The sequence below is a fragment of the Heterodontus francisci genome, chromosome 5, assembly GCF_036365525.1.
Source record: "Heterodontus francisci isolate sHetFra1 chromosome 5, sHetFra1.hap1, whole genome shotgun sequence".
Taxonomy (NCBI): domain Eukaryota; kingdom Metazoa; phylum Chordata; class Chondrichthyes; order Heterodontiformes; family Heterodontidae; genus Heterodontus; species Heterodontus francisci.
In genome coordinates this window covers 79,309,258-79,328,454 of record NC_090375.1, presented here as the reverse complement: position 1 = coordinate 79,328,454, position 19,197 = coordinate 79,309,258, and the positions used below count along the sequence as shown (strand labels likewise).

The following is a 19,197-nucleotide window of genomic DNA, read 5'->3' as shown; positions in this document are numbered from 1 at the left end:
AATCTCTTGCCTCTCTTACAATCCTGGTATCATTAGTTATTGAACCAATCTTAATTGCATGACACTTTCTTTTATGGATTGCAATGCTATTTCCCCCCGCTTTCAGTTGCTTGTGTTATGACCCTATAGTTTTTTTTCAGGAAGAATGCGGTGTGCCTTTAAAGAGGGAAAGGGAGCAGTACTGCCTTAAGACAGCAAACTCCAAAGACTGAGTCAAAGAATGCATTCTTGTTGCTCGGGATACAACCATTCAAGACCAGAGATGGAGAGATACATTGTTACAATTTAATTTTGAACTGGCTTATAGTGGAAACAGACAGTTCTAACTCAGAGAAACAGATAGCTGTGAGTTAGCACCTGAAAGGAGTACTCTCAGACCATTTAAACTGAAGGAAGAAAATTTAGTTTGTTCATATATTATTCTCTCTCAAAATTCTAAAAAGTCAAGCCAAAACAGAGATCTCTGATATTTTAAACTGAAGGAAGGGAAGTTAGACTGTGACAATCTTTTATCCCTCAAAAAAAAAATTCTAAAGCCAAATTGATTCATTAAAAAGTGTTTGCAAGTTGTTAATAGTTGAAATTCATCAGTGGAGAAGGAGCAACTATTTCAACTTCTGAATTAGACTATGGACTGTTCTTCTGCTGAAGAACCTTTTTCTCCCCCATCGGACAGCTGTGAGGACTTCAAACAACCTTGGACTGTTCCACATCTGGCAGGAGCGTAAATCTGCAAGGCCTCTAATTTTTTCTATTTTTAAATGTTGTTTATATCTTAGTAGTGTTTAAGAATTTAGTTTACCTAATTAAACAATTAATTTGTTGATTTAAAGACACCTGGTTTGGTCAGCCTCATTCAGGGGTTAAGAGGGTGCGCCTTTCTTTAATTTGGCTGCGTCTTTCTTTAATTTGGAAAGTTTAAAATGATGTTAGGCAATCTGTGGAGGGATAGGATTGAATTAACAGTCCATTTTTCCCACCACAATCAGAATCATATATTTTGATTGGGGGCTTTGACTGGAGCGGTCGGTCGTAACACTTGATAGTCCATCTGCATTACCTCTAACAGTTGTTCCCATCTGAGATCTCAAAGCCCTTTTCATTTTTTTCAATATTCTGATCTCTGCATTAAATGAGATCTGATTGCTAGGTGTGTGGTTTTGGGAAGTGTAGGGCGAAAGTACAAGACTATGAAGAGGTGAAGATGATGGGGAGGTCGACTGATATGCTTCGCGTCCATTTTATGCCTGTAAAATGAATGTCGTTTCTAGAGCTGTAAATAACTCAAGAAAATGCAGTCTACAAATCTGCCATTCACTCAAGGCTGATAATTCCTTGAAAGCTCAACTTCTGACAAGCCACAGGTCTGCCGATTCAGGTGCATTTTGGAAGCCGTAGTTTTATGTCAGAAAATGGGCCATTATGAATTTCAAACCTAATGACTTAACACTAAATTAATTCAGCAGAACTCTCTAAATAAAATGGTGCATATTGTATTTTTCCAGTGGAAACTCAGATTGAAGGTCAGGCTTTTTCACATTGTGTTTATTTACAAATATCTGCCTATGTCAGAGACTAGCTCCTTCTTTACCTTAAAGGAACTGGCAGGCTTAAGTCAATCACAGATTTGTAGACTACATTGTCAACCCTACATTTGGCACTCAAGAGACTGACTGCCAACAAATACTTCATATTTCTGTCCAGAGGATGTTCAGCTTAGTTTTAAACATTTTCAGTTGAGTTACTAGGATAGTTCACGATAGAGGTGTGGATTTAGGTTAAATGATCACTGATAATGTCATCTAGTCAGAGCCCCATCATTTGGAGATCCTTTCTGGAAAGGAAAAGTTGAGTAGTTTTTTTTTTAAGAAAATACACAAATTAGACAAAATAATTGCTACTTCGTGCATCCAAGTGTATGGATTTTGAAATGCCAAAAAGATCACAGTACTGCATGACAAGTGAGAAAATTTTTTTATTTTTTTAAAAAAAGCATTTTTTCCACCAATGCAAACATGCAAATTAAAACCAATATTTTCCCCTTTTCAGAAAGCTGTATTTGTTTCTACACAAAAGTTTTAGTGTGGTGGGATAACCCCATGGTAATATGCTATAATTTAAGTCATGCATAAAATCTCCATAAATTTGGCACAGCACACAAATAATGTATACCTACACATGACAAAACATTTAGTGCAAGTCTTCCAGCGGAAGAATGAAGCATCTGATCTGTTCATGTTTGTCTTTAGAGGCCATAGAACTCAATCTGAATTACTAGCATAAATTAAAAGATTTCTAATATGAAATCAGGCAGTTCTGGTATAAATACTCAAAAAATCCTATATGTTGGCTTTATAACTGCCCAACACTTGCCACAGACTGTAACAGATATGGGTGAAATAAAAACTGACAAATGTTACATCTGTTGCAAATCTAAAAAAACAAGGCACTTAGAGCAATCAAGACATGCAAATATGATGAACCAACATTAATGAAGCAAAACCAGCTAATTTGATTGTAATAAGATAAAAAGGCAAATCAAAAACAAACATTTGCCAATGAAACTCGGCAAAAATATTCAAATGCATAGTCTGCACCATGGCTTAGTGAACAGTTTGTGTTTTTTCTAGTCATAACTTAGTAATAAACTGTAAACTACTATGCCATACACTACAGGACAGCCAATAACAGCAAAAACTGCATGAGATTAAGACTTCAGCTACTTTCCTAAACTGACAAAATTAATGTATTATTTTTGCTTCTGGTCTAAACAAAAATCTGTTTAACAGACACACTTAGGTAACAAAACTAAACGAGATCAAGTGCTGCACTTGTGCCCATTAGCTAAAACATAATTTATGCTGTTTAAACAAGGCTCAATCACTTTAACCTGAGCCACACTGATGCTCATTCAAACCCAGTAGTTTTGTTTTGGAGAAACCCAATGACATTCAAAATAAACATCATTTAAACAGTTCAGTTTAGTTAGCTCCGGGAAAGAATGTGGCTTTCATGTTGGTAGATAAATATGGCTTAGATTACAAAATGGTCATATCAGGATTGAGTCTGCCTGTAATGCATTTTAGCCAATATATATACTTCCAGATGGAAATTACATGCAGCTTACAGAAAAACAAATAAAACTGACTGATTCACCATAGAATCAATAGCCCAATTTATTTTCAAAGAAATCATTCGGACCTATAGTCAAGCGCACAAATTTGCAAAATTGAGGCCTAGTAAAACTGATTTACGAATAAAATCTATTTTGTTGCAACAAGCAAAAATATATTGAAATATTTGTTTATAGAAAGGGCAATTTCCCTGGCTATTTCAGGAATGATGAATACTAAAAACATACACAAATTCTAGAAACAATATTGATTCATAGCTTTGAGCTGTATTCCAGCTACAGCTATTGCTGCAATATATTACCAAGAATAACTATCAGTATTAAAAAATGTTAATGTTTGTGTGTCTTATCAGTCTTCTTCTGCAGCTTGGGCTTCTTCAACTTGTGAAGATGTTTTGGTTATAGGGCTATTCCAGGAGGCTCCAGATGGTTCTTTATCAGAGTCCATTCCAGAACTAAATAATTTTAAAGTAAAATAAAATTGAAAGTCTTGCATGTATATTTTTTCCTTAAAATAAAATTGAGAACAGCAACACAATTAAGCAAGAGATTTCATAAAAATTGGGCAAACAGACTGGAGCAGTGGGGGAAGAGGGTGTAAAGAAGTGCGGGTTGCAGCACTGAGGCTCACTACGGACCAGTTCTCCATTTGCACAGGCCTTTATACAGCCTCCGAGTTCTGTCTTTTCATCCACCTGCCTCAGGCCACATATCAAAAGCTTATTCCTGGTCTTAAATTTGTCCTAGTCTTAAATCAGGAACTTTTTATAATTCCAGGGGTAGAATTCCCTAAAGTGCTTTCCTGAAAAACACTTGAGGAAGACGAACAGGATTGGCAATGATAATGCGACTTTCACAACCTAAAAGATCCTAAAGTGCTTTCCAGCCAATTACATACTTTAGGTGTACTCACTGTTGTAATATAGGGAAAGATTGGAAAAGTAGCTTAAAGGCCTGCTCAGGTCAGGAAAAAGAACCCGACCCGAACCCAACTGAACCACAGCGGACCAGAGCCCGATCCGGCCCAAGTCCCTAGGATTTTGCCCCTGAGCCCAACCCCCCCCCCCCCCCCTTTACTTACCTTACTGACACCAAACCTGCAGAAGCTCCAGCGCATGTGTGACGATGTCATAGTGACATCACTCACTCACCTGCGCAGACTCAGTTCCGTCCCAGACTCCCAGCTCAGATAAGTTTTTAATTTCAATACTTACCAGCAGAGCACTTAACGTGTGTCCCCGGCCAGACCTGACCCGAACCCGAAAGTCGGACCCGGAAGAGGGGCCCGACCCGACCCATGTCATCGGGTCCCATCAGGTTCGGGTCGGGTAGCAAGCCTTTAAAGTAGCTCCCCCACTGTACATGTGACATTTTCTTTGCCCTCCATTACCAATTGTCTTTATGTTCTTTGATTAATATTGCTAATTTATATTATATTAATTGTAGCCTGGACTGAGATTGTGCACATTAGAAACTGGTCAAGATATTCACACAGATCAAGGAGGCCTATAAGAAACAAAATGTGTAAATAATGGAAGGTTTAAATCTGCAGATAAATTGGGGAAAAGTTAGATTTATTGCATGCTTTAATAGTTTCCTAAAGCGGCACAGCTTCAACCCAAAAAGGGAGCAGGTAATACGTTATTTAGTTATGGGTAAGAAACCAGAAAAGTAGGCAATTTGGTATTGAGAAGCATCAATCGTGATCATAATATGATGAATTCCATTTGAACTTGAAGAGTAAAAGACATATCACAAGCCAAGATTCTAGATTGAAACAAGAACACAAGAAATAGGAGCAGAAGACCATATGGCCCATCGAGCCTGCTCCGCCCATTCAATACGATCATGGCTGATCTTGGGCTTCCATCCCACTTTCCTGCCTGCTCCCCATATCGCCTGATTCACTGTGAGCCCAAAAATCTATCTATCCTAGCCTTAAATGTATTCAATGATGGAGCATTCACAACCCTCTGGAGTAGAGCATTCCAAAGATTCACAACCCTTTGAGTGAAGTAATTTCTCCTCATCTCAGTCCTGAATGATTGATCCCTTATCCCCGTGTCCTAGATTCCCTGACGAGTGGGAACAATCTCTCAACTTCTACCCTATAAAGCCCTTTCAGAATCTTGTATGCCTCAATTAGATCGCCTCTCATTCTTCTAAACTCCAGAGAATATAGGTCCAATTTACTCAGTCTCTCATCATAGGACAACCCCGTTGTCCCAGGGACCAATCTATTAAATCTTTGCTGCACTGCCTCCCAGTGCAAGTATATCCTTTCTCAAAAGTGGAGACCAAAACTGCACACAGTATTCCAGGTGCGGTCTCACCAAAGCCCTGTACAATTTTAGCAAGACTTCTTTATTCCTGCACTCCAATCCCCTTGCAATAAAGGCCAACATGCCATTTGCCTTCCTAATAGCCTGCTGCACCTGCATGTTAACTTTGAACATCAATACTTGCCAGTTTCACACCTTTGAAAAAATATTCTGCTTTTCTATTTTTATGACCAAAGTGAACAACTTCGCACTTCCTGACATTGTACTCCATTTGCCATCTTGTTGCCACTCACTTAACCAGTCTATATCTCTTTGCAGCCTCTCTACATCTCCCCGCAGCTTACCTTTACACCGAGCTTTGTATCATCAGCAAACTTAAGATATATTACTTTCTGTCTCGTTATCCAAGTCATTAATATAGTATATAAATAGCTGATCCTTGCGGCACCCCACTATTCACTGCCTGCTAACTTGAAAATGCCCCATTTATGCTCACTCTCTGCTTCCTGTCTGTTAACCAATCCTCCATCCATGCTAATATATTACCCCCAACACGATGAGCCCTTATCTTGCCTATTAACCTTCTGTACGGCACCTTATCGAATGCCTTTTGAAAATCCAGGTATACTACATCTGCTGGTTCCCTTTATCTACGGTATTCGTTACATCCTCAAAAACTCTAATAAACTAGTCAGACAGGATCTCCCTTTAGTAAAACCATGCTGAGTTGTTCTAATCATACTATGCTTTTCCAAGTGCAATGTTAAGACTTCCTCAATAATAGTTTCCAGCATCTTCCCAACGACTGATGTTAGGCTAACTGGCCTGCAGTACCCGGTTTTCTCTCTACCTCCTTTCTTGAAAAGCGGTGTAACATTTGCCAACTTCCAATCTGACAGGACGATTCCTGAATCTAAGGAATTCTGGAAAATCATAGCCAGCGCATCCACTATTTCTGCAGCTATCTCTTTTAGAACCCTAGGATGTAGGCCATCTGGTCCCGGGGACTTGTCAGATTTTAGTCCCTCATGTTTCTCCAATACTTTTTCTCGACTGATATCAATATCCTTAATTTCCTCACTCTTTTTAGCCCCAGGCTATCTTTTAGAGGATGAGGGAAGGGAATGTCTGGAATAACATGGCAGAAATTAGTTGATCAACAGCATAATCTGTTCAAATGGATTATAAGGCCTATACATTCCTAAAAGACAAATAGGGTCCTTCCACCATGATGCAATGATGGTCTATGAGAGTATCTGGGACCAGTATTAAACAAAGGGGGAATGCAAATAAAGGGAAGAGTGAAGGACGCAGGCATGAATGAGTACTGGGTGGATTACAGAAAGGAACAAAAGGCACCAAGAAAATGACGACAAATAGGGAGTATGGAAAAAAAAAACTTGCAGATGGTATTAATAGCAAAGTACATCAAGAGATGGCAAAGGAAGTGAACCCCCTAAAAAAAAACTGACAAATACAAGATAAAAGGTAAGACAAAATTGATAAATTAATAATTTGCTTAAGTTTTCACAGTGGAAAAGGTAGATGACACTAGAAATGCAAAAGATTAAATATTAGGGAAGGTAAGAAACTTACAGGCATTTGAACATAGGAACAGGAGTAGGCCATTTAGCCCCTTGAGCTTATTTGCCATTCAGATAAATACATACTTGTATGAACAAAAAAATTGTAATGAATAAAATAAAGTAATTGAAGCTGGACAAATCTCCAGAACCAGTTTTCACAGTATTAAGTAAAGAAATTGGAGATGCGTTTATAATCTTCAAAAATTGAGCATTTTTCCCCATTACTTAGTCAATGTGGCTTCAAATTTACCTGCTATCCTCTATTACAGCTTGGTCAGCCTCTACCGCAGAAGACTCAACTTCGCCACTACATTCACTCTCCTGCTCCGAGGGTCTGCGTGTTTTCTCCTGCTCCAAGGATATTTCCCTACAAGAGTGAGTCAAGAATATAAAAACGTTTTAATACAAAAAGGTAACTTACTCGCTTTACAGTGTGCATATACAACACTGCATTTTGTGGCTCTATTACAATCCTACTGTCAAGAAAAGCAGAAAACAAGAATATGTACCCAGGTTTGAAATGTGCTGCAACATGTCATGGCGATCTTGAAACTCAATAGAAGCTGACAAAACGGTCCTTAAATTGTTGTCAACAGGAAGGTTTGCCCTGCTACGACAATGCTACGCGAGGACAAGTTCGGATATGGTGACATTTATGGTTGAACAACCTACCTAACATTCAATGGCCAGAAGAGAAAAGCTACAGCTAGGCAGGAAATGACATCCAAGAGGTAGAAAGACCACACACGAGTTTAAAATAAAGTTCACACCATGCAATACTGGATAAACATAAATCAGACTGCCAATTAGAGTACAATGCTTTACAATTCTTTACACACAGACCAGTATAGTTCATTTGTGAAATATAAACTATTACATAATCTGGCACCACAATACACAAATCTATACTGTGATGTCCAAGACACTTGATAATTTGTATTTGTAAAAACTTGTATCTGGCACACTGCCTATCCTTAGCTTTAGCAAATTAACACTGCAAAATAGAGTAATTCAGGTGCTGAGCCTACCAAAACTATTTTGAAAGGTTTTTTTTTCTCCAAAGAGAGAGATATTTTGGGCTAGTTTCCTTTTTCGTGAACTTTTTGTCAAGAGGCAAAGTGAATAATGCCCCAAAGTCACTGCCAAATGCCCTTTAGACAGTTGCTGAAAGTTATCAAGGACTACAAATGCAATTTTCCTCCGAATTTGCTTCTAATCTTACTGGACAGAGCTCAGTCCACCGACTGACTAGACAGTATCTCAAACATGTCACTGCACAGATATCCAAGTACCCCAAAGGGCAATTTAATCATTTAACACAATAGACCATAACATTGTGGTAACAGCCATTTTTAGGTAAAAGTGGAATGTCTGAATTTTTTAAACTCAAAAGTGACTGATTTGACAACACAATATTTAGGACATTGATTTTACAAGTCATAAGAAACTCTACAAGTATATCTCATCTAAATACCTTACTCTACTTTCTAAAACTTCTATATGAAGATGTTTTTCTTCCAGTAATTTCTTCAAAGCCTCAACTTCCTTCTGTTTTTCAGCAAGTTCCTTTTGCAGTCTGTAGTTAGTTTCTTCCAATGTTTCACAGAAAGCCTGTGATAAAAAAAAACATATAAATGTAATACACTGGTTCTTGGAATGAACGATATTGTTCCGATAATATAACGACTATGAGACTATGCCTTAAATAATCAACTATGGTAAAAATGTTTTGCAACTTTCAAAGCATAAATGACATTAGTGTGCTGATAGAAACAGAAATGTTGGAAACATACAACAGGTCAATCAGCTGCCAAAGGGATAACACTCAAATTATTAACCCCTCTCTCTTTTCCAGACACGAACCAACCATTTGCAGTTCTAGCATTTAGGATCATCTTTTTACCATTACTGCATGGATAAAAAATTTTAAATCTAAGGAATAAAGATTACCCATTTGAGTTCAACTTCATCTAAATCTGCCAACCAGTGTAGGAGTAGAACGTTTACTTTATATCTTCCAGGAAATAATGTGTTGAATATCATAATATTGTTGTGACTTTGCAATTAGGAGATGTTGCACATCATCTCTTACTCTCATGCTATATAAAGTCTCAGACAACTGCACCAGTTTGAGTTGAAATCTATATTCAGTAATCACTTGATAGTAACTCCACTGCCCCCAAAAGACCATAATCTTGTAAGAATGGAACCATGATGTGTGCAGGTTAGATATCATTCAAAGACTGAAGAAAATTCCCCTAGCTATGTAATCTATTATATTCTTTGTCCTTTGGTACAGAGGTGTTCTAAAACTAAACACAGGGGATGGGAAGGGCCCTGCACAGGAGCCATAACCCCAAGTGTTGGCATTAATATTCCAAGCACACTGCATTGCAATTAAAATTTAGACTGGCCGGTCACATTTACTAAAAGTGGGAGGATTGCTTCATGTAACATCCTTGCATCTGGAATAAAAACAGAGAATGCTGGAAATACTCAGCAGGTCAGGCAGCATCTGTGGAGAAAAGAAACAGAGTTAACGTTTCTGAATTGTTATGAAAGGTCATCGACCTGAAACGTTTAATTCTTTCTCTCTCCACAAAGGCTGGCTGACCTGCTGAGTATTTCCAGTATTTTCTGTTCTTAATTAAAGTGCAGCATTTTGCTCTTGTAACCTTGCATATGGTAACAACTGGAACCTGACTGAAGGATGCTAAGCAAGTATCCACAAAGTGAGCCACAATCTTCTCTGCAAAATATTAACTGTATAGGAAGTCCTCAAGTCCTAGCCTTTTAAAAAGTCTTTACTTGTGCTGGATCTTTGCACATGAAATTAATAAATGTCAATACTGTATAACATCCTCTGCGAAAGAACATGGCTTAGGACTTTATAAGCATGTACACAATGTAACTGAAGTTCAGGCTTTGACTTGTGTTTCTCGACCCAACTGAAAGTGCACAGTAATCTTAGGACTCGAGCTAGAGCTAAGGACATTGTCAGATCACAAATATGTTGGATCTACAATAAGGTTTGTTAAGTCTACAAGTCAAAATTAACACCAGCAGTATCACTATCCATAAAATAAATATGAATTCATAAATTCATTAAAAATTGAACAACAGATACATTCGCTTGCGCATAACAATGTTAATGTTTCAGTTGGGAACCTGTGATGGCCGAACTGGGAACAATTTTCAAATCTCTTGGTTAAAATGGGACGTCACCACGTCAAATGGGATAACCTTCTGATGATCAAAACACAAATGGATTTTGAAAGATTGAAATAACTGCAACATGAACCCAAACTGGATCAAGTTTTGGGTTAATGTTGAACAGATGCTGAAGATACAGCAAAAGAGATGTTCAGCCTGAGGTGAAGGTGATGTGCATGAGGGGTTCGGTGTGGACAAGTAAAGTACTAAACCAATTGGACCTGTATAGGGAATGGTGTGAAAACATACAAATGGGCTGAAGTACACCAAGGTTGAGAGTGATATACTATGCAAAAGTGCCAGAGTCTCACTGGACCCTTTATACTTGGTCAATTTAGAGTTAGAAGTAGATCAGCAAAGCAATTTTGTCTGAGTTAGAAGGATGCGCATTCAGGTCTCATGCCAGAGTCATGAGCACATAATCCAGGCTGACACTTCAATACAGTACTGATGAAGTGCTGCAACAGCAGTCTGCACTTATGGAGTAAAAAATACCAAGGCACTTCACAGGAGCAATTTCAAACAAAATTTTACACCGAGTCACACAAGGAAATATTAGGACAGGAAAAGAGGTAGGCTTTAAGGACTGTCTTGATGGAAGAAAGGTTTAGGGAAAGAATACCATAGTTCAGGGCATAGGCAGCTGAAGACACAGCTGCCAATGGTGCAGCAATGATAATCTGCTCACTAACGCTCAGTTTGGGTTCTGACAGGGCACCTAACTCCTGAACTCATTACAGCCTTGGTCCAAACATGGACAAAATAGCTGAAATCCAGAGATGAGGTGAGAGTGATTGCTCTTGACATCAAGACAGCATTTGACCGAGTGTGGCATCAAGAAGCCCCATCAAAACTGGAGTCAAAAGGAATCCAGGGTAAAACTCTCTGCTGGTTAGAGTGATATCTAGCACAAAAGATGATGGTTGTGGTTGTTGGAGGTCAATCATCTCAGTCCCAGCACATCACTGCAGGAACTCTTCAGGGTAGTGTCCTAGACCCGACCATCTTCAGCTGCTGCATCAATGACCTTCCCTCCATCATGAGATCAGAAGTGGGGATATTCGCTGATGATAAATCCCCAGGGCCTGATAATCTACATCCCAGAGTACTCAAGGAAGTGGCTCTTGAAATAGTAGATGCATTGCTGGTCATTTTTCAAAATTCTATAGACTCTGGAATAGTTCCAATGGATTGGAGGGTAGCTAATGTAACTCCACTATTTAAAAAAGGAGGTAGAGAGAAAACAGGGAATCATAGACGGGGTAGCCTGACATCAGTAGCGGGGAAAATGCGAGAATCCATTATAAAAGATGTAATAGCAGAGCACTTGGAAAACAATGACAGGATCGGACAAAGTCAACATGGACTTACAAAAGTGAAATCATGCTCGACAAATCTACTGGAATTTTTTGCAGATGTAACTAGTAGAATAGATAAGGGAGAACTAGTGGACGTGGTGTATTTGGATTTTCAGAAGGCTTTCGATAAGGTCCCACATAAGCGATTAGCGTGCAAAATTAAAGCACATGGGATTGGGGGTAAGGTGGATAGAGAACTGGTTGGCAGACAGGAAACAAAGAGCAGGAATAAACAGGTCTTTTCCTGAGTGGCAGGCAGTGACTAGTGGGGTACCACAGGGATCAGTGCTAGGACCCAGCTACTCACAATATATATTAATGATATAGATGAGAGAATTAAATGTAATATATCAAAGTTTGCAGACGACACAAAGCTGGGCGGGAGTGTGAGCTGTGAGGAGGATGCAGAAAAGCTCCAGTGTGATTTGGACAGATTGAGTGAGTGGGCAAACACATGGCCGATGCAGTATAATGTGGAAAAATGTGAGGTTATCCACTTTGGTGGCAAAAACAGAAAGGCAGATTATCTGAACGGCGATCGATTAGGAAAGGGGAGGTGGAGAGAGACCTGGGTGTCCCTGTGCACCAGTCGCTGAAAGGAAGCATGCAGGTGCAGCAGGCAGTTAAGAAGGCAAATGGTATGTTGAACTTCATAGCGATAGGATTCGAGTACAGGAGCAAGGATGTCTTGCTGCAATTATACAAGACTTTGGTGAGACCACATCTGAAGTATTGTGTGCCATTTTGGTCTCCTTATCGGAGGATGTTCTTGCTACGGAGGTAGTGCAGCGATGGTTCACCAGACTGATTCCTGGGATGGCAGGACTGACGTATGAAGAGAGATTGGGTCGATTAGGTTTGTATTCGCTAGAGTTGATAAGAATGAGAGGGGATCTCATAGAAACCTACAAAATTCTAACAGGACTGGACAGACTAGATGCAGGAAGGATGTTCCCGATGGAAGGGGGTCCAGGACCAGGGGTCACAGTCTAAGGATAAGGGGTAAGCCATTTAGGACTGAGATGAGGAGGGATTTCTTCACCTATAGAGTGGTGAACCTGAGGAATTCTCTACCACGGAAAGCAGTCGAGGCCAAATTATTAAATATATTCAAGAAAGAGTTAGATATAGTTCTTAGGGATCAAGGGATACGGGGAGAAAGCGGGAACAGGGTACTGAGTTTGGACTAAAAACAAGAAATGCTGGAAATACTCAGCAGATCTGGCAGCATCTGTGGAGAGAGAAGCAGAGTTAACGTTTCAGGTCAGTGACCCTTCTTCAGAACTAGCAAATATTAGAAATGTAAAAGATTATAAGCAAGTAAAGCGGGGGTGGGGCAAGAGACAACAAAGGAGAAGGTGTAAATAGGACAAGGTCACAGAATAGCTGACCAGAAGGTCGTGAAGCAAAGGCAAATAACATGTTAATGGTGTGTTGAAAGACAAAGCATTAGTACAGACAGGGTGTTAATGGACTAAAAATTGAACAGCCGCAAGTACAAACATGAGAAAAAACAGTGGGTAAGCAAACTGAACAAACTAAGATGAAATAAAATAAAACAAACACAAAACACATTTAAAAAAGGAAAAAGAAAAAAAAAAGAAAAATAAAAGTAAAATGGGGGGCCCCGTCATGCTCTGAAATTACTGAACTCAATGTTCAGTCCGCCAGGCTGTAGTGTGCCAAATCGGTAAATGAGATGCTGTTCTTCGAGCTTGCGTTGATGTTCACTGGAACACTGCAGCAAGCCCAGGACCAAGATATGTGCATGAGAGCGGGGCAGGGGGGAGTGTTGAAATGGCAAGCAACCAGAAGCTCAGGGTCCTGCTTGCGGACTCAGCGGAGGTGTTCCGCACAGCGGTCACCCACTCTGCGTTTGGTTTCCCCAATGTAGAGACCACCACATTGCGAGCAGCGAATACAGTATACTACATTGAAAGAGTTACAAGTAAAACGCTGCCTCACCTTGCTTATAACCTTTTACATTTCTAATATTTGCTAGTTCTGAAGAAGGGTCACCGACCTGAAACGTTAATTCTACTTCTCTCTCCACAGATGCTGCCAGACATGCTGAGTATTTCCAGCACTTCTTGTTTTTATTTCAGATTTCCAGCATCCGCAGTATTTTGCTTTTATATTACTGAGTTTGGACGATCAGCCACGATCGTATTGAATGGCGGAGCAGACTCGAAGGGCCGAATAGCCTACTCCTGTTCCTATTTTCTATGCTTCTATCTCCTGACTCCCCAATGCCAGTCCACCATCTACAAGGCACAAGTCAGGAGTGTGATGGAATACTCTCCACTTGCCTGGATGGGTGCAGATCCAACAACATTCAAGAAGCTTGACACCATCCAGAACAAAGCAGCCTGCTTAACTGGCACCCCATCCGCCACTTTCAACATTCACTCCCTTCACCAGCGACGCCAACTGGCAGCAGTGTATACCATCTACAGGATGCACTGCAGCAACTCACCAAGGCTCCTTCAACAGCACCTTCCAAACCTACGACCTCTACCATCTAGAAAGACAAAGGCAGCAGATGCATAGGACCACCACCACCTGCAAGTTCCCCTCCAAGCCACACAGCATCCTGACTTGGAATTATATCGCCATTCCTTCACTGTCGCCAGGTCAAAATCCTGGAACTCCCTCCCTAACAGCACTGTTGGTGTACCTACACCACAAGGACTGCAGCGGTTCAAGGTAGCTGCTCACCACCACCTTCTCAAGGTCAATTAGGGATGGGCGATAAATGCTGGCCTAGCCAGAGATGCCCACATCCCATGAACGAATATTTAAAAAATAAATTGGGGATACACAGGAGGCCAAAATCGGAGGAGCGCAGAGATCTGAGGGTTGTAGGCTGGAGGTGGTTACAGAGAAAGGGAGGTCAGAAGACATGCAGAAAACAAGGATGAGAATTTTAAAATCGAGGCGCTTTTGGATTGCAAGATAATGTAGATCAGAAGCACAGGGGTTATGTTTGGAGATGCCGTCTTTCAGATGCGATGTTCAGCTAAGCCTCCATCTGCCCTCTCAGATGGATGTAAAAGATCCCTTGGCACTACTTCAGAGAAATTACTTCATTACTGTTCGTGGAACATTGCTGTGTGCAATTTGGCTTCCATGTTTCCTGCAATCCAACAGTGACTACACTTCAAAAGTACTTCATTGGTTATGACGTGTTTGGGATGTCTGAAGGTTGTGAAAGTCATCACATAAATGCAAGTCTTCTTTTTCCCCATCCATTGGAGGAATCCTTTCTTGCTACTGCTAGACAAAACTAAAACAGACAAATGGATTTCTCTGAATGCAGTGCAGTTCTGGTTGGTCCAGTTACAGAGGTGAGCATATGTCTTCTTGATTTTGCTAAGACATATAAGGCGATGATCAGATATTTCTTTCTCACCTTGATGACCATGGCAGGGGAAAGGGAAAAATGCTACATTTTCTCTGGTTTCTCCATGAAGTTAGTGGCTTTCGCAGAAAATGTGAAAATTCCAATTTCTGTCCTGTGTGTCAATGCTGCACTCTATGTGGCTGCTTAAGGAGCACAATTATTGCTGGTGTTATCATATGCCCTAAAAAGCAACAAATTTCTTTCAAATGCTTGCCTTGAGAAACAGTTCCCAAATTTTGACAATGAGAGGCCTTAAGACAAGGAGCAAAGAATGTTTATTTTAGGAAAAATGAACTGATGCAATGGCACAGGTCTCTGGGCTTTAAACAATGTGGGAATTCATCAGCAAGTGTGGCACCACTTAATTGTAACATCATGACATTCTAGGAACGCTATGTGCTGAGCAAGCTTATTAGAATCTATTAAACTGGGCTAGGCTAAACTACAAAGGACGTGGAATGAAGCATTCTTTGTAGTTATAGGGCGGATGTAGATATGATAGGAAATACCAAATTTATAAACTTAAAGGTCACACTGAAATCAATTAACCATTCTTCAAATCCTTCACTGAATTAGTTTTATGTTCTTTCACATATGGAAAGCACGTACAGGACACCAACTGCAATTTTGAAGCTCTAAATTGAATAAAATTTTGTAAATTTAAGACCAATAACCTAGCCAGATTTAGATACAAACGCATGATCAATAACAACACAATCAGCATCACAAGGGCAATCAGCCGTGACAACAGGAAGGAGGTCTTACAAACGTGCATGAAAGGGTAGATTTATAGACACAAAATAAAAATTATCCCTCCAAAACATAAGTGCACTATTTTCATCCAGCTTGCACAGCATCTAAAAAATATTGCAGCAGGAATTATAAATAAAAGATTGAGTGCTTGTCCAGGCTCAGTAACATTTATAGCAACATCTCAGACGTTGATTTTTTGACTAAAATCCGGCAACGTTTGCCGACATGAGGTCACTTCGCATCGACATATTCAACATTAAAAAGTACTGGAACCTACTATATGAACTTCACCCATGGCTAGCGTTCCTGCTTTCTTCAACAAATGTTTCAATATCTATTAAAACAATGATACTATTGTGCACAGAAACCATTTGTTCATTTGCTGTAATCATATTACACCTCAGAGAATTAAACTAAAGACTTACCCTACTCTCTTCTAGGCTGTCAAAGGGACCTGGTGGATCATCCAGACATAAAAACTCTCTCACCGAAGTGCTGAAAAGACAAGGTTACTTCAGTAGAGAAGATGGATTTGGTTGCAGATCAATTTCCGACAAGTTCCACGCATTTGTATAAACAGATTGAAGACAAGTCCCCCGGTATTCAGGGTTAATTTAAAAGAAGCAGTATAGCGGGCCCAAGTTCTTCAAATGGACGCATCGTAAACTTTGTTTTGCCATTAATCACTGTTCATTTACATTTTCAGTTAGTGTTGCCATTTCCCCCCAGAAACTCTCCATTTCTGTGGAGCTGGCATTCTCCACAATGATGCTTTCTCAGCATTTAATAAAAATTCGAGTTCACTTAAATCCCCAATTTATGTTCAACCATTAAGAGCACATGAAGAAATATAATGTTAAAGGTTCTATTTTATTTGGATTATATGGGGAAACAATGAAGGAATCCCATGTATGGCAGAAATATCTAGATTTACTTAAAAAGGTATTAGCAGCTTAGTGCAAGTTGATTTTCTGCTAAACATGTTGATCTCCTCTGCCACAACCTCTCTTTGGCAAGTACAGAATGCAAAAGAAAGACGCATTCATACCTTCTAACAGCATCCAAAATACTCTCAGGACTTAAAAAAAAAAAACCAACAGTCCCAATTTTGTCACAAAAAATAAATATGCTTTGGTAAACAAAAAGTGGTTCAATTCAAAATAAAATGTTAGAATTTGATTCAAGTTCCAACAGTGGCTGTGGTGATACAAGCAGCACTGGCACTGGGTTTATATAAATGTGCATGACATCTTCTATTTATTATTCCAGCCTCCAACATGAGAATTGGAACTACCATTTTTTAAGCCACTGCTGCATTCATGGGGCTAAATATTCATATTAGTAGCCCGACAAAAAAAGATAGGAGTCTGTAGAACATTCTTGGAAGTCATTTTTAAAAGAATAGATCTACCGAAAGACACTTTCAGTTCATTAATTGAAATGGGGCCTCTCAACCATTAAAGTAATTTTTTTTAAAGAGACAAAGAGGAAGAAATTTATCTTCTGATTATTCATTAAATATCCATTAAAAAAAAAAGCCTGCAACCAATCTGCAACTGTTTAATAACAAATTTTTAAAAACCTACCAGAGGTGCCAAATTGCTATCCATAAAGCTCACTTTTAATATTATTAGAATGGGGTAGGAATGGAAGATTCCTCATATTAAAACCAATTCATAACATTTGATTATTCCAGTTTAACAGCCTGGAGAGGACTAATGGGTCCCAAGTCTCAACTATGTAAGAGCAAGAATAAATTGGGTCTTGGAGTCATTATGACACACAAGGTGCCCATTCAGCCCATCGAGTCCATGCGAGCTCTCTGTAGAGCACTCCAAATCAGTCTCATTCCTCCACTCTATCCCCGAAGCCCTGCGGGTTTATTACCGTCAAGGGTAATAAGTTATAAGAGGATACAATTAAAATCCCAGTATTCGCTGTAAGTCAGGAAATGGAAGGGAGGGAGGAACTCAAGAAAATTACAATCACCAGGGAAGTGGTACTGAACAAATTGTTGGAGATGCGGGCTGACAAACCCCAGTCCTAATGGACTTCATCCTAAGGTGTTAAAAGAAGTGGCTAGTGAGATAGTTGATGCGTTAGTTTTAATTTTCCAAAATTCCCTAGATTCGGGGAAGGTTCCATTAGATTTGGGGCGGCACAGTGGCGCAGTGGTTAGCACCGCAGCCTCACAGCTCCAGCAACCCGGGTTCAATTCCGGGTACTGCCTGTGTGGAGTTTGTAAGTTCTCCCTGTGTCTGTGTGGGTTTCCTCCGGGTGCTCCGGTTTCCTCCCACATGCCAAAGACTTGCAGGTTGATAGGTAAAATTGGCTATTAGAAATTGCCCCTAGTATAGGGAGGTGGAAGGAATAATATAGGGACAAGTGGGGATGTGGTCGGAATATGGAATTAGTATAGGATTAGTATAAACGGGTGGTTGATGGTCGGCGCAGACTCGGTGGGCTGAAGGGCCTGTTTCAGTGCTGTATCTCTAAACTAAAAAAAACTAAGATTGGAAAATAGCGAATATAAGTCCTTTATTCAAAAAGGGAGGGAGACAGAAAGCAGGAAACTACAGGCCAGTTAGCTTAACAACTGCCTTAGAGAAAATGTTAGAACCTATTATTAAAGACGATATAGCAGGGCATTTAGAGAAATTCAAGGTAATCAAGCAGAGTCAACATGGTTTTTTGAAAGGGAAATCATGTTGCCAATCTATTGGGGGTTTTTGAGGGAGTTACATGTGCTATGGATAAAGGGGAACCGGCGGATGTATTATTTTATTTTTTTTTATTATTTTTTTTTAAAGAGATACAGCACTGAAACAGGCCCTTCGGCCCACCGAGTCTGTGCTGACCAACAACCACCCATTTATACTAATCCTACATTAATCCCATGTTCCCTACCATATCCCCACCATTCTCCTACCTACACTAGGGGCAATTTACAATGGCCAAGTTACCTATCAACCTGCAAGTCTTTGGCTTAGATTTCCAGAAGGCATTTGATAAGATGCCATATCAAAGGTTATTGCAGAAAATAAAAGCTCATGGTGTAGGGAGTAACATATTGGCATGGATGGAAGATTGGCTAGCTAACAGGAAACAGAGAGTAGGCATAAATGGGTCATTTTCTGGTTGGCAAGATGTAACGAGTGGTATGCCACAGGGATCTGTGCTGGGGCCTCAACTTTTTACAATTCATAGAAATGACTTAGATGACGGGACCGAAGGTATGGTTGCTAAATTTGCTGATGACGCAAAGATAGGTAGGAAAGTAACTTGTGAAGAAGACATAAGGGGGCTACAAAGGGAGAGAGATGTGTTAAGTGAGTGGGCAAAGACCTGGTAAATGGAGTATAATGCGGGAAAGTGTGAAATTGTCCACTTTGACAGGAAGAATAAAAAAGCATATTATCTAAATGTGAGAGATTGCAGAGCTCGGAGATGCAGAGGGATCTGGGTGTCC

The 19,197-nt window shown here is 39.8% G+C and overlaps 1 protein-coding gene across 3 annotated transcripts in view; it reads right to left on the bottom strand.

Moving 5' to 3' along the window:
* Positions 1-1,958: 1,958 nt before the first annotated feature.
* snx16 (sorting nexin 16) overlaps positions 1,959-19,197 on the bottom strand; it is a 53,468-nt gene continuing 36,229 nt past the window's right edge. For all 3 annotated transcript variants that reach the window (XM_068031673.1, XM_068031674.1, XM_068031671.1), the window contains 4 exons: positions 16,154-16,223; positions 8,476-8,612; positions 7,252-7,368; positions 1,959-3,588 (listed from right to left, as the gene is read on the bottom strand). In XM_068031673.1, the coding sequence (XP_067887774.1) occupies positions 3,483-3,588; positions 7,252-7,368; positions 8,476-8,612; positions 16,154-16,223 (430 nt within the window). In that variant the 3' untranslated portion in view covers positions 1,959-3,482. The remainder of the gene's footprint in view (positions 3,589-7,251; positions 7,369-8,475; positions 8,613-16,153; positions 16,224-19,197) is intronic.